Source organism: Scyliorhinus torazame, chromosome 2, assembly GCF_047496885.1.
Source record: "Scyliorhinus torazame isolate Kashiwa2021f chromosome 2, sScyTor2.1, whole genome shotgun sequence".
Lineage (NCBI taxonomy): Eukaryota > Metazoa > Chordata > Chondrichthyes > Carcharhiniformes > Scyliorhinidae > Scyliorhinus > Scyliorhinus torazame.
Genome location: NC_092708.1, coordinates 191,776,907 through 191,792,399, shown reverse-complemented (window position 1 = coordinate 191,792,399; position 15,493 = coordinate 191,776,907). Strand labels below are relative to the sequence as shown.

The following is a 15,493-nucleotide window of genomic DNA, read 5'->3' as shown; positions in this document are numbered from 1 at the left end:
ACGGCGCAATGTCCGCCGACTGGCGCCAAATACGGCGCCAATCAGACGGGCATCGCGCCGGCCCAAATGTGCGGAATGCTCCGCATCGTTGGCGGCCTAGCCCCAACATTGAGGGGCTAGGCCGACGCCGGAGGGATTTCCGCCCCGCCAGCTGGCGGAAATGGCGTTTGGTGCCCCGCCAGCTGGCGCGGAAATGCGGCGCATGCGCGGGAGCGTCAGCGGGCGCCGACAGTTTCCCGCGCATGCGCAGTGGGGAGAGTCTCTTCCGCCTCCGCCATGGTGGAGGCCGTGGCGGAGGCGGAAGGGAAAGAGTGCCCCCACGGCACAGGCCCGCCCGCAGATCGGTGGGCCCCGATCGCGGGCCAGGCCACCGTGGGGACACCCCCCGGGGTCAGATCGCCCCGCGCCCCCCCCCAGGACCCCGGAGCCCGCCCACGCCGCCTGGTCCCGCCGGTAAATACCAGGTTTGATTTACGCCGGCGGGACAGGCAATTTCTGGGCGGGACTTCGGCCCATTCGGGCCGGAGAATTGAGCGGGGGGGGTCCCGCCAACCGGCGCGGCCCGATTCCCGCCCCCGCCCAATCTCCGGTACCGGAGACTTCGGCGGGGGCGGGGGCGGGATTCACGGCGGCCAACGGCCATTCTCCGACCCGGCGGGGGGTCGGAGAATGACGCCCCTGATTTTCTTTTTTTTAATTTAAAGTACCCAATTCATTTTTTCCAATTAAGGGGCAAGTTAGCGTGGCCAATCCACCGAGCCTGCACATCTTTGGGTTGTGGGGCCGAAACCAATGCAGACACAGGGAGAATGTGCAAACTCCACACGGACATTGAACCAGGGCCGGCATCGAACCTGGGAGTGCTAACCATTGTGTCACCCTGCTGCCCCTTCTGACTTTCTTTATGAGCTATAACTGAATAGTCTGTTTGTTTTCTGCGACAGAGCGGGACTCCCGGCTGTTAATTTCAGGACAATGACCAACAACTTGAACAGGGTGAGGAGGCTTTCCACCACATCTTCTGTCACTAAACCTCCGCACTACACCCTAACCACAGAATGGCTCTGGTACTGGCAGGCTGACACTGGAATGTGGATAGAATATGGTAAACAGGTGAGCTTCTAGTTTCCTACATGGGGTTCCGTGGGTAGTTCAGTTGGTACAGCATCGCCTCCCTTTAAATGCACCAATGTTATTGGCCTGAATTACTTGTGATATCAGATTCCCAAATTCTAACCATTCTCCAGGTAAAAATGTTCCTCCTGAATTGAATTGTATTTATTAATGAACTCACATTTGTGTCCTCTTGTTTTGAGCTCCGTCCACATTTTTAAAAATGTATTATTTCACAGATGTGGGTGTCGTTAGCCAAAATTTGCTGCCCATCCCTAATTGCCCTTGAACGGAGTGACTTAACATGTGAAGATATATTCTCTCTATCCGTCCTGTCAAACCCCTTCACAATCTTAAAGACCTCTATCGGGTCACTTTTCCAACCTTCTCTTTTCCAAAGTGCTCCAGTCTGTTTAGTTTTTCCCACTAGTTATAGTTTCTCAATTCTGGTATCATCCTTGCAATTATTTGTTGCAATTTCACTGGGGCTTCTATATCCTTTTTTGCAATATGCAGACCATAATATTCTCCCCTTGCCTGGATGAGTGCAGCTCTACAAGCTCAACACCATCTGGGACAAAGCAGCCCGATTAATTGACACCCCGTCACAATGTGAAACATTCACTCCCTCCACCACCAACGCACAGCGTGCACCATCTACAAGATGCACAGCAGCAACTCGCCTAGGCTCCTTTGGCAGCATCTTCCAAGCCACCAACCTCTACCACTTGGAAGAACAAGGGTAGCAGTTGCTTAAGAACACCAGCAACTCCCGACTTTCCTCTGAGTGACTCACCAGCATGACAAGAGCACGTATCACTGTTCCTCTATTACCCCTCGGTCAAGATTGAGGCACTCCCTACCCATGGTCTGCAGTGGTTCAAAGAAGTGGCCCACCACCTCATCACGGGATGGAGAGTAGACACTGGCCTTGTCAGTGTTAGCACCTTCTTGAATACCTTTTGAAAATCCAAAAGGACCATGAGCGGGATTCTCTCAGCCCCCGGGGCTAGACCGGAGAATCCCCGTGACTGGCGCGAATCGCGCCACGCTGCCCCAATGCTGGCACGCGATTCTCCGCAGAGTGGAGAATCGGCGCCATTGGCGCCAGTGTGGTTGGCGCGGCGCCGGTTGGGGGCTGCTCTACGCGGCTGGCCCGCCGATTCTTGGCCTGGGATGGGCCAAGCAGCCGTCGTAAAAAAGCCGAGTCCCACCAGTGCCGTCCACACTTGCTCTCAGCCGGCGGGAACTCGGCGTGGAAAGGTCAGTGGGCGGCTTGTGGGGGGGGGGGGATGAGGGGTTCCGACCCCAGGGTGGGGGGCCTCCGACGTGGCCTGGTCCGTGATTGGGGCCCACCGATCGGCGGGCTGGCCACTCTGGCTGGGGGCCTCCTTCCTTCCGCGCCGGCCCCTGTAGCCATGCATCATGTTGTGTGGGAGCTGGCGCGTTGCAGGGAGCCACTACGCATGCGCGCGTTGGCGCGGTTGCCACTGTGCATGTGCGGATCCTGCAGCGCCCAATTGACGCCGGAATCAGCAGCATAGCAGCGTGAACCGCTCCAGTGCCGTGCTGGCCCCCTGTTGGGGCCAGAATTGCTGAACCTGAGGCCGCGTTGACGCCGTCGAGAAACGCGACGCCGTTTCCGACGGCGTCGACACTTAGCCTCAGGATCACAGAATCCCGCCCCATGTTCTGCTTTCACCTTATCCATTTTACTAGAGACATCAAAAAAACCTTTTCCTAAATCTCTGTACAAAAAAGACTGCATTTATTTATATAGCGCCTGTCACGATTACTGAATAGCTCAAAGTATGTACAGCCGGGTGGCGCAGTGGGTTGTCCTGCTGCCTCGCGGAGCCGAGGTCCCGGTTCGATTCCGTCTCTGGGTCACTGTCCCTGTGGAGTTTGCGCATTCTCCCCATGTTTGCGTGGATTTCGCCCCCACGGGCCAGGGATGTGCAGGTTAGGTGAATTGGCCACACTAGTTCGCCCTTTAATTGGAAAAAATGAATTGGGTACTCTTAATTTCTTTGAAAAAAAAAGTATGTACAGCCAATGAAGTACTTATTGAAGTGTAGTCATTGTTGTGACGCAGGGTATACGACAACCAATAACTGCCCAGCGAGATCCCACAAACAGCAGCGTGATGATGACCAGATGATCTGTGTCTATGGTGTTGATTGAGGGATAAATATTGGCCAACCAAGGAGAACGCCCCTGCTCTTCTTAAAAATAGCACAGTGGGATCTTTTAAACGTCTCATCTGATGAAAGGTCACTAACTCAAAACATTAACTCTGTCTCTCGACACAGATGCTGCAGTAACCTGCTGAGTATTTCAAGCATTTTCAGTTTTTATTTCAGATTCTGCTTTTCGATGAATGTTTCCTAATGTACCTTAATCAACTTGCCCCTCATGCCTCTATAGTTTTTTTGTTGAAGCCTAATTTCAGATGTAACTGAACCACTTTCATACTCAATATAAAATTCCATCATGTTATGGTCACTCTTTCCCAGAGGCCCCTTTACTAAACAGTTATTAATTAACTCATTCTCATCACATAAGATACAAAGTTGTCTGTTCCCTAGTTGTTTCCTCAACATGCTGATTTAGAAAACGACATTGTATACATGAACTTACTCTCCACACTATTCCTTCAAATTTGGTTTGTCCAGTCTGTATGAAGATGAAAGTCCCCCCAGTATTAATGTATCACCCTTGTTACACGTGCTTCTAATTTCCTGATTTATACTCTGCCCTACATTACAGCTACTATCATGTATAAACAATGTTTTATTCATGTTTCTGTCCCTCGTTGTTCCTTGGCTCCACCCAAAATGATTGTGCCTCTTGATTTGTTGAGCTATTATTACTCTTCTGCACCATCTTTATCCCACCCTTTATCATCATTTTTCTTTTTCCATTTTGTCTATCTCTTGTAAAATTTAAACATCTTGGAATATTCAATTCTCCACCTTGATTACTCGGGGGCAATCTTTCCAATATGGTTATTGGATCAAACCGCTTTATTTCTATCTGTGCTATTGATTTGTTGCAAATGCTTTGCACATTCAGATATCATGGGCGAGAGTCTCCGACCCCCCGCCGGGTCGGAGAATCGCCAGGGGCTGGCGTGAATCCCGCCCCCGCCGGTTGCTGAATTCTCCGGCACCGGAGATTCGGCGGGGGGCGGGAATCGCGCCACGCCGGTTGGCGGCCCCCCCCCCCCGCGATTCTCCGGCCCGGATGGGCCGAAGTCCCGCTGCTAGAATGCCTGTCCTGCCGGCGTGGATTAAACTACCTCTCTTACCGGCGGGACAAGGCGGCGCGGGCAAGCTCCGGGGTCCTGGGGCGATCCGGCGGGGTGATCCGGCCCCGGGGGGTGCCCCCACGGTGGCCTGGCCCGCGATCGGGGCCCACCGATCCGCAGGCGGGCCTGTGCCGTGGGGGCACTCTTTTCCTCCCGCCTTCACCACGGTCTCCACCATGGCGGAGGCGGAAGAGACTCCCTCCACAGCACATGCGCGGGGATGCCGTGAGCGGCCGCTAACGCTCCCGCACATGCGCCGCCCGGCAATGTCATTTCCGCGCCAGCTGGTGGGGTACCAAAGGCCTTTTCCGCCAGCTGGCGGGGCAGAAATGAGTCCGGCGCGGGCCTAGCCCCTCAACGTTATGCGGAGGATTCCGCACCTTTGGGGCGGCGCGATGCCAGACTGATTTGCGCCATTTTGGCGCCGGTCAGCGGACATCGCGCCGATACCGGAGAATTTCACCCCATGCCTTTACTTTTGACTTCATTCTAAGTTTCTCTGTCGCCCTATTTATTACCTCTGTCACTCTCATTGCCCATCCCTGATCAACCCTCCTTATTTATACCCTAGTACTGCTCTTCCCACCACACACACCACACACATGTATGCATACACATGCACGCACGCAGCACACCCACATCACCACACAAACCGACTCACATCCCCGACATGCACACACATCCCCGGCACGCACACACATATACACACTCCCACCACCACCACTGGCTTCAAAACGCTTACTTTTCTAGCTTTCTTCTGTTCTCACAAACATTAATCTCGACCTGAGGCGTAGCTTCTCCCTCCACAAATGCTGGCGAGTGAGTTTTCCCCACCTTTTCTGTTCTTACTTCTGGGGCGAAATTCTCCCACAACGGCGCGATGTCCGCCGACTGGTGCCAAAAACGGCGCCAATCAGACGGGCATCGCGCCGGCCCAAAGGTGCGGAATGCTCCTCAATGTCGGGGCTAGGCCGACGCCGGAGGGATTTCCGCCCCGCCAGCTGACGGAAACGGCGTTTGTTTCCCCGCCTGCTGGCGCGGAAATGCGGCGCATGCGCGGGAGCGTCAGCGGACGCTGACAGTTTCCCGCGCATGCGCAGTGGGGAGAGTCTCTTCCGCCTCCGCCATGATGGAGGCCGTGGCGGAGGCGGAAGGGAAAGAGTGCCCCCACGGCACAGGCCCGCCCGCGGATCGGTGGGCCCCAATCGCGGGCCAGGCCACCGTGGGGGCACCCCCCTGGGTCAGATCGCCCCGCGCCACCCCCAGGACCCCGGAGCCCGCCCACGCCGCCGGCGTAAATCAAACCTGGTATTTACTGGCGGGACAGGCAATTTCTGGGCGGGACTTCGGCCCATCGGGCCGGAGAATTGAGCGGGGGGTCCCGCCAACCGGCGCGGCCCGATTCCCGCCCCCGCCCAATCTCCGGTACCGGAGACTTCGGCGGGGGCGGGATTCACGGCGGCCAACGGCCATTCTCCGACCCGGCGGGGGGTCGGAGAATGACGCCCCAGATTTCCACCTTTCACAGAATTTTGCTTTTTGGATCGTTCTTTGCCCTAATATTCATGCGCCTCTTGTGTGGTTTTCTGACAGCAAGGTTTGGAAACAGTCACATCCACCGACCTGGAGAACTTGTACTTGGCAGACAGCAAGGAAAAGGCAGTATTCCTGATGGGGACTTGCCAGTACACTGTGGACTTTGAAGGTATGTGGAGGAAATTTTCAAAAAGGAAAATGTTTATTCGCCATATTTTCATCAATTTTGGCACACAAAAGAGAAACAAAACAAACCCAACAATTGAAAAAAGAAAACAGTCCCCCCCAAACTCACCTCCCTCCCGCTCAACAATCAACAGTAACCAGCTCCTGAAAGTGCACGATAAACAAACCCATGAATTGTAGAACCTCTCCTTCGCCCTCTTCAGCTCAAACGTCACCTTCTCCAGGGTCAGAAATTCCAGTAGATTCCCCCCGCCACACTGAGGCACAGGGTGGAGAAGCTGACCGCCACCCCAAAAGGATCCGCCTTTGAGTGATCAGCAAGACGAAGGCTACAACATCTGCCCCCGCACCCGCCTGCAACTCGGGCCGGTCCAACACCCCACAAATGGCTTCTAGTGGACGGGCTCCACATTCATGTGCAAGACCCCCGAGATTGTGCTGAATATTTCCTTCCAAAACCTTTCCAGCTTCGGGCATGACCAAAACATAAGAACATAGTTCACGGGGCCCCTCCCACATCGCTCACAGACATCCTCCACCCCCTCAAACAGCAGGCTCATCCTTGATTTTGTGAAGTGCGCCCTATGTACAACTTTCAACTATATTAGCCTCAGCCTCGCAAATGAGGTTGAGGCATTTACCCTCTGCAGCACTGCCTCCAGCAAAGAGGAGACCAGTGCTATCGGGAGGGTCGGGAACACCTTCCATGCAAAATCCTGAGCCTGCAGGTACCTAAACTCTTCCCCTGCGCCAACCCATATGTCTCTCCCAACTACTCCAGACTCGCAAATCGTCTCCCAAGAAGCAAGTCCTTCATTTCCTTAATCCCCCTCTCTACCCATCGCCAAAATCTTGCATCCGGTCTCCCCGACTCGAACCCATGATTCCCCCTAATCGGCATCACACCTGACCCTCCCTCAGCTTAAAAGGTTGTCTAAACTGCCTCCAAATCTTTCACCACCACTGAACTCACCGAGTACTTTCCCGGAGCCATCAGGAGTGGTGCGGCTGCCAGCACCCGCAACTCCGACCCCCTACACGAGCCCCCCTCCAGTATGTGGAGGAACTTGACTGCCATTCATCTTCTAGTCTACAGTGTTTCATTTCAATCTTAGATTATTACAAAGAGAAAGAATGAAGGGCAGCACAGTAGCATTGTGGATAGCACAATTGCTTCACAGCTCCAGGGTCCCAGGTTCAATTCCGGCTTGGGTCACTGTCTGTGCGGAGTCTGCACGTTCTCCCCGTGTGTGCGTGGGTTTCCTCCGGGTGCTCCGGTTTCCTCCCACAGTCCAAAGATGTGCAGGTTAGGTGGATTGGCCATGATAAATTGCCCTTAGTGTCCAAAATTGCCCTTAGTGTTGGGTGGGGTTACTGGGTTATGGGGATAGGTTGTTGGTGTTGACCTTGGGTATGGTGCTCTTTCCAAGAGCCGGTGCGGACTCGATGGGCCGAATGGCCTCCTTCTGCACTCTAAATTCTATGATAATCTATGAATGGTATTAATCTACTGAATTTCACATACCTCAGGATCTCCCAAAGCACGTTATTGACCCGGGAGTACTGGGATAATGTAGGAAAGGCAGCAATTATCACAAAGCACGTTATTGCCCCGGGAGTACTGGGATAATGTAGGAAAGGCAGCAGATTTTACAAAGCAAGATCCCACAAGGAGCACGTGATGAATACCAGATACTCTGTTTTTTATGATGTCAATTGAAGGATAGATATTAGCCAGGACATCAAGAGGAACTCCCCTGCTCCCCTCAGGGGCTGTTTAGCACAGGGCTAAATCGCTGGCTTTGAAAGCAGACCAAGGCAGGCCAGCAGCACGGTTCAATTCCCGGACCAGCCTCCCCGAGCAGGCGCCAGAATGTGGCGACTAGGGGCTTTTCACAGTAACTTCATTTGAAGCCTACTTGTGACAATAAGCGATTTTCATTTCATTTCATTTCTGAATCGTTCACATCCACACCCACCTGAGAGGGCAGACAAATGCTTGGTTTATCGTCCCATCAAACAGCGTGGCACCCCCCTCGGTACTGCACTGAACTGCCAGCCTGAATTTCTGTGTTGAAATCTCTGCAGTAACTTCACATCTCTCTCGTCTCTGTTGTCTATATTCATGAACTAGCTCGAGCAGGATTGAAAGGAAGTTGGTTGGTAAATTGAATATAGTTTTCACAGGGATGTCAACCTGGATTAAAGACTGGAGTGGGACCTCATCCCACAACCTTCTGATCTCGAGGTGAAGATAGCAGCAACTGAAACACAGTTCCTGTGGTTTATTTTACGTTTGTTGACACAAAGGTAGCTCAGATGTACAAATGTAGTGGGAGAGGTCAATTATTAGGAGGAAACTGTCGTAGAAGGATCCGGTACATTATTTTTGAGTACTCAATTCTTTTTTTTTCCAATTAAGGGGCAATTTAGTAAGGCTAATCCACCTAGCCTGCACATCTTTGGGTTGTGGGAGTGAAACCCACGCAGACACGGGGAGAATGTGTAAGCTCCACACAGACAGTGACCCGGGTCCGAGATCGAACCCGGGTCCTCAGCGGCATGAGACAGCAGTGCTAACCACTGTGCTTAGGATCCGGTACATTAAGGGTTAACCTGGGACTGAGTACAGTACCGCCCACCGATGATGGAAGAAGGCACTTGATCTGGAGCTTAGGTCAGCAGTGTAGAGTTAGGTAGTCACATGTAAAGACATGCCGTGACATCCTCTCCACACCTGTGCTCTTGACTGTAAATATGTAGAATTCAGCAGTGTTACTAAAGACTTCTTGGTAACTTCTGCTTAATGGTGTCTAAGCAGTACACACCACAGGTAGTGACAACCAACCAAACAGAAACAGAGCCAGGAATCAGACAAAGAGGGCCAACTGTCTCAGGCGCTTGGTGAATAAATGGACAAGGAATTGTGGATGCAGCAGCAAAATACTTTGGTGTCACCGTAGAGTCATAAAGGTCTACAGCACAGAAAAGCCCCTTTGGCCCATCATGTCTGCGGTGATAATTAACAATCACCTAACTATTCTAATCCCATTTCCCAGCACTTGGCCCACAGCCTTGTATGCCTTGGCATCGCAAGTGCACATCCACGGACTTCCGGATGCGGCAATGACCAGCTGAGTCGCACGTTTCGGCAGCTCCCGGTGAAACGGACTTTTGGGCTCTTGATAGGAGCCCCAACGGCAATTTTGACGGCTAAAAACACTGTGCGGTAAACCAGAAGGGAATCCCCCCTGGATACGGATGAAAAAAGGAGGAGAAAGTGGCCGGATTGCAATGGATCCTTTAGAACAGCGGCAAGGAAGGCAAGCAAAAACCAAGATGGCGTCGGAAGGTGGCAGTTTAACATGGGGCCCTGAACAACAAGAGTTCTTGAAATGCTGTGTGGAAGAGATCAAAAAGGAAATGAAGAAAGAGCTGTTGGCCCCAATACTACAGGCGATCGAAGGGCTAAAGGAGGAACAAAAGACCCAGGAGCGGGAGCTTCGGGTCGTGAAGGCAAAGGCTGCCGAGAATGAGGACGATATACAGGGCCTGGTGGTGAAGACGGAGACGCATGAGGCACATCAGAAACGATGTGTGGAAAGGTTGGAGGCACTGGAAAACAACGCAAGGAGGAACAACCTGAGGATTCTTGGTCTTCCTGAAGGTGTGGAGGGAGCGGACGTCGGGGCATATGTGAGCACGATGCTGCACTCGTTAATGGGAGCGGAGGCCCCGGCGGGTCCGTTGGAGGTGGAGGGAGCGTCCGAGTGATGGCGCGAGGGCCGAGAGCAGGAGAAATTCCCAGAGCCATAGTGGTGAGATTCCTCCGTTTTAAGAATAGAGAAATTGTCCTTAGATGGGCGAAGAAAACTCGGAGCAGTAAATGGGAGAACGCGGTGATCCGCGTTTATCAAGACTGGAGTGCGGAGGTGGCGAGAAGGAGGGCGAGCTTTAATCGGGCCAAGGCGGTGCTTCATAAAAAGAAGATAAAATTTGGAATGCTGCAACCGGCAAGACTGTGGGTCACATATCGAGGGAGGCACCACTACTTTGAGACGGCGGATGAAGCGTGGACTTTTATTGTGGAAGAAAAACTGGAACGAGCGGGTTATTAAAAAGAACGTTTGAACAAAGTGGTGGGGCGAATGTGGGGGGCAAAGAGGGGTTTTATGTACTAATCCTGCGATGTGGTAACTTTTCTCTCTCCCACAGGTGGTGATGGGGGGAGGAGGGGAGGTGGAGGAGATGGGGCGTTGGCCATTGGGGGCGGGGCCAAGGGAGAAGCGCGGGCTTGGTTCCCGCGCTATGATAATCATGGCGGGAATAGAGAAGCAGGAAGGAGGGGGCGTCGCACGGTGCGAGCCGAGGTCACGGGGGGAAGCCGAGGTCAGCCAGAGTTTGCTGACTTCCGGGAGCAACATGGGGGCTGATGTGGTTATGTTACAGGAAACGCACCTGAAACTGATAGACCAGGTTAGGCTACGCAAAGGATGGGTGGGGCAGGTGTTCCATTCGGGGCTAGATGCGAAAAACAGGGGGGTGGCTATATTAGTGGGGAAGCGGGTAATGTTCGAGGCAAAGACTATAGTGGCGGATAACGGGGGCAGATACGTGATGGTGAGTGGCAAACTACAGGGGGAGACGGTGGTTTTGGTAAACGTATATGCCCCGAACTGGGATGATGCCAATTTTATGAGGCGGATGCTAGGACGCATTCCGGACCTAGAGATGGGAAAGCTGATAATGGGGGGAGATTTTAATACGGTGTTGGAACCAGGGCTGGATAGGTCGAAGTCCAGGACTGGAAGGAGGCCGGCAGCAGCCAAGGTACTTAAAGATTTTATGGAGCAGATGGGAGGTGTAGACCCGTGGAGATTTAGCAGACCTAGGAGTAAGGAGTTCTTGTTTTTCTCCTATGTCCATAAAGTCTACTCGCGAATAGACTTTTTTGTGCTGGGTAGGGCATTGATCCCGAAGGTGAGGGGAACGGAGTATACGGCTATAGCCATTTCGGATCACGCTCCACACTGGGTGGACTTGGAGATAGGGGAGGAAACAGGAGGGCGCCAACCCCGGAGAATGGACATGGGACTAATGGCAGATGAGGGGGTGTGTCTAAGGGTGAGGGGGTGCATTGAAAAGTACTTGGAACTCAATGATAATGGGGAGGTCCAGGTGGGAGTGGTCTGGGAGGCGTTGAAGGCGGTGGTTAGAGGGGAGCTGATATCAATAAGGGCACATAAAGGGAAGCAGGAGAGTAAGGAACGGGAGCGGTTGCTGCAAGAACTTTTGAGGGTGGACAGACAATATGCGGAAGCACCGGAGGAGGGACTGTACAGGGAAAGGCAAAGGCTACATGTAGAATTTGACTTGCTGACTACAGGCACTGCAGAGGCACAATGGAGGAAGGCACAGGGTGTACAGTACGAATATGGGGAGAAGGCGAGCAGGTTGCTGGCACACCAATTGAGGAAAAGGGGAGCAGCGAGGGAAATAGGGGGAGTGAGGGATGAGGAAGGAGAGATGGAGCGGGGAGCGGAGAGAGTGAATGGAGTGTTCAAGACATTTTATAAAAAATTATATGAAGCTCAACCCCCGGATGGGAGGGAGAGAATGATGGGCTTCTTGGATCAGCTGGAATTTCCCAAGGTGAAAGAGCAGGAAAGGGTGGGACTGGGAGCACAGATCGAGGTAGAAGAAGTGGTGAAAGGAATTAGGAGCATGCAGGTGGGAAAGGCCCCGGGACCGGATGGATTCCCAGTCGAATTCTATAGAAAATATGTGGACTTGCTCGCCCCGGTACTGACGAGGACCTTTAATGAGGCAAAGGAAAGGGGACAACTGCCCCCGACTATGTCTGAAGCAACGATATCGCTTCTCTTAAAGAAGGAAAAGGACCCGCTACAATGCGGGTCCTATAGACCTATTTCCCTCCTAAATGTAGATGCCAAGGTCCTGGCCAAGGTAATGGCAATGAGAATAGAGGAATGTGTCCCGGGGGTGGTCCACGAGGACCAAACTGGGTTTGTGAAGGGGAGACAGCTGAACACGAATATACGGAGGTTGTTAGGGGTAATGATGATGGCCCCACCAGAGGGAGAAACGGAGATAGTAGTGGCGATGGATGCCGAGAAAGCAAGTGCACATCCACATACTTCTTAAATGTTATGAGGGTCTCGAGCTCCACCACCCTTTCAGGCAGCGAGTTCCAGACTGCCCACCACTCTGGGTGAAAATGTTTTTCCTCACATCCCCTCTGAACCTTCTGCCTCTGACCTTAAATCTATGCCTCCTGGTCATTGATCCTTCCACCAAGGGGAAAAGTTTATTCCTGTCTACTCTCTCTATGCACCTCATAATTTTATACATCTCAATCATGTCCCCACTCAGTCTCCTCTGCTCAAGGAAAACAACCGCAGTCTATCCAATCTCTTCATAAGTAAAACTTCCTGGACCAGGCAACATCCTGGTAAATATCCTCTGTATCCTGTCCAGACCTTTCACATCCCTCCTGCAATGTGGATCCCAGAACTGCACACAATACTCTAGCTGTGGCCTAACCAATGTTTTATACAGCTCCAGCATAACTTCTTAAACTCTATGCCTCGGCTAATTTCTTTTTGTTAATTACTTTATCAGAGTTGCAAAGCCAGAGCTCGAGTGTGGACAGGGGCAAACCCCTAATCCAGCTCCTTGCCTGCTCCAAAAACCAATTCAAATTCAAATACCAGATCCAGGCATTACACCTGATCCCAGGCTCATCTTAGCCAAAAGGTCGAGAAGCGGCTAATTAAGGCAAGTATACCATATGCCTTCTTAACCACTTCATCCACCCACCATGCTACCTTAAGGGATCACAGAACATGCACATCAAGGTCCCATTGGTCCTTGGTGCTTCCCTGGGTCCTGCCATTCATCATGTATTCACCAGTCCTCAACTAGGTGTCCATTTTGTCCTCGAGGAGTGAATCCATCCAGTTTCACACAACCTCTATCCACAGCTGAAAGGTTGAATAATGGAAGCATTAGGAGATTAAGCACTTGCAAGAACACAGAGAAGTAGGAATCTTCACAATTGTCCCAAACCCCCAGCCAATATAAAACCTAGTTACACACTTAGGACACTGCTTTGGTAATTGTTTGGAAGGTAGAGTGAGGAACACGGTTTTGTTGTCTTGGGAGATTGTGCAAATTCCCTACCTTTCTATTTTGTAACTAAAAAAAATGCCGTTCTTTTTGTGTAGTTTGGAGCTATTAAATTATTTTCCTTCCTATTCAGCAATGAATCAGAGAAACACTATTCTTGGAACATGCAGGGAAGTCCGAAGGCGGCCTCGCTTTGTCGCGGAGCAGGAAATGGAAAGGCGGATGTACAGGTACTGACGTTTGAGTGTGAATTCTCTGATGATGCCAGGTTGAAGGTGGATTGGCAGTGCCATATGGCAGTGATTGACAAGTGCCACAATTCTTCACCGTTTTAGTGCGACCACATTTTGAATATTTTGCACAGTTTTGGTCTCCACGTTTAAGGAAAGATATACTTGCATTGGAGGCGGTAGAAAGAAGGTTCGCTAGATTAGTCTCTGGGACGAGGGGGTTGCCCTATGATGACAGGCCGAGTAAATTGGATATATATTCTCTGGAGTTCAGAAGAACAAGTGGCAATCTCATTAAAACATACAGGATTCTGAGGGGTTTGACAGGGTGGACTCTGAGAGATTCGTTACGTTGGTCGGAGAATCTAAAACAGGCGGCACAGTCTCAGGATAAGGGGATGAACATTTAGGACTGAGATGAGGAGAAATCTCTTCACACAAAGGGTTGTGACTCTTGAATTCTCTAGCACAGGGGCTTGCGGATGCCCCATCATTCAATACATTTAAGGCTGGGGAGAGACAGAGTTTCGGTCTCTCAGGGAATCAGGATTTGGGGAGCGGGTGGGAAAGGGGAGTTAAAACCCAAGATCAGCCATGATAGTTCTGAATGTTGGAGCAGGCTCAAGGGGCCAAATGGCTTGCTCCTCTTGTTTCTCTTGTTATTCATTCCAAGAGGGCCAACAAACGTAGCCCCTGGTCATCCAGCTAACAGGCCTGGGAGGAGGTTACACATCCTTGTTGTGTCAGATTGGGAGTGACTGATTTGCATTGTTCCTCACACTTCTTCAATGACATGCAGCCTCTAGCTACATATAGAACATAGAACATTACAGCGCAGTACAGGCCCTTCGGCCCTCGATGTTGTGCCGACCTGTGAAACCACTCTAAAGCCCATCTACACTATTCCCTTATCGTCCATATGTCTATCCAATGACCATTTGAATGCCCTTAGTGTTGGCGAGTGTCTGGACAATACAAACTGTTTACTTTAAAACACAATCCTTAAACACAATTCAATTCAGAAAGAAACAAAATGGTTAAATATCGCCAAAAACACTTCAAATTGGAGTCGGGCGAGTGGGGGTGATTAGGAAGCATTTGGTCAATTGGAGCTTTCAAAATTGAGATCTGAAGATTTTGTTAGATCAGGAAAGGATTTGGGCCAGCGGTGAAAGGAGCAATGGATCAGGTGGCAGAACCTCTCACCTCCGAATCATCCTGTTCAAGGCTGACCCTCCAGTGCAGTACCGAGGGAGTGCTGCACTGTCGGAGGTGCTGTCTTTCAGATGAGCCAAGTTCTCATCTGCCCACTCAGGTAGATGTAAAAGATCCCATGGGACTATTCTGAAGCAGAGCAGGGAAGTTATTCCCAGTGTCCCAGCTAATATCTTTCCCTCAAGCAACACCCCCAAAGAAGGAAAAAGTAGAACTACCGATCTGCTGTCATCTGATTGAACAGCGGGACGATCGAATGTCATAATCCTAGTTTCCAAATGTTCTAAAATGCAACATCAGCCTCAACATAATTTCTTACTCCGTTGAACAGTACAACCCAGCATTTAATACCATGGAAAGGCTCTTCAATTGATCGCTGTCTTTCTCTCACAGGAATGTCCCGGTAAAAGAGGATCCACCCCAAAACAAAGCCACTCCAACACACTGGGAAATGTCAGCTCAGCCAACCAATGGATATAAGGTAAAGACTGTCAGCTGGTAAAGCAATGTTAACTCCCATCTCGCTCGATGCTCTGTTGGGTTATGTTCCCTCTTAATCGTCAAAATCATGAATGATGAACATGCTTTTCTTTCTTTTTAAAAAAATGTATTTTATTACAAACATGTATCAGAACAGGTTCAGCGAGCAAACACCCCGGGAAACATGCTTCCCTACAATCAACCATACAGTCTGCACAGATTTTTCCCCTTTTTAACCCCCTCCTCCCCCATGACGAACAGCCCCTCAAACACG

The 15,493-nt window shown here is 51.3% G+C and overlaps 1 protein-coding gene across 1 annotated transcript in view; it reads left to right on the top strand.

Moving 5' to 3' along the window:
• The window catches only part of LOC140394479 (protein mono-ADP-ribosyltransferase PARP12-like), a 119,170-nt gene that overhangs the window by 88,179 nt on the left and 15,498 nt on the right, over window positions 1-15,493 (top strand). The window contains exons 6-9 of the mRNA XM_072481781.1: window positions 945-1,113; window positions 6,017-6,128; window positions 13,428-13,524; window positions 15,133-15,220. Of these exons, the coding sequence (XP_072337882.1) occupies window positions 945-1,113; window positions 6,017-6,128; window positions 13,428-13,524; window positions 15,133-15,220 (466 nt within the window). The remainder of the gene's footprint in view (window positions 1-944; window positions 1,114-6,016; window positions 6,129-13,427; window positions 13,525-15,132; window positions 15,221-15,493) is intronic.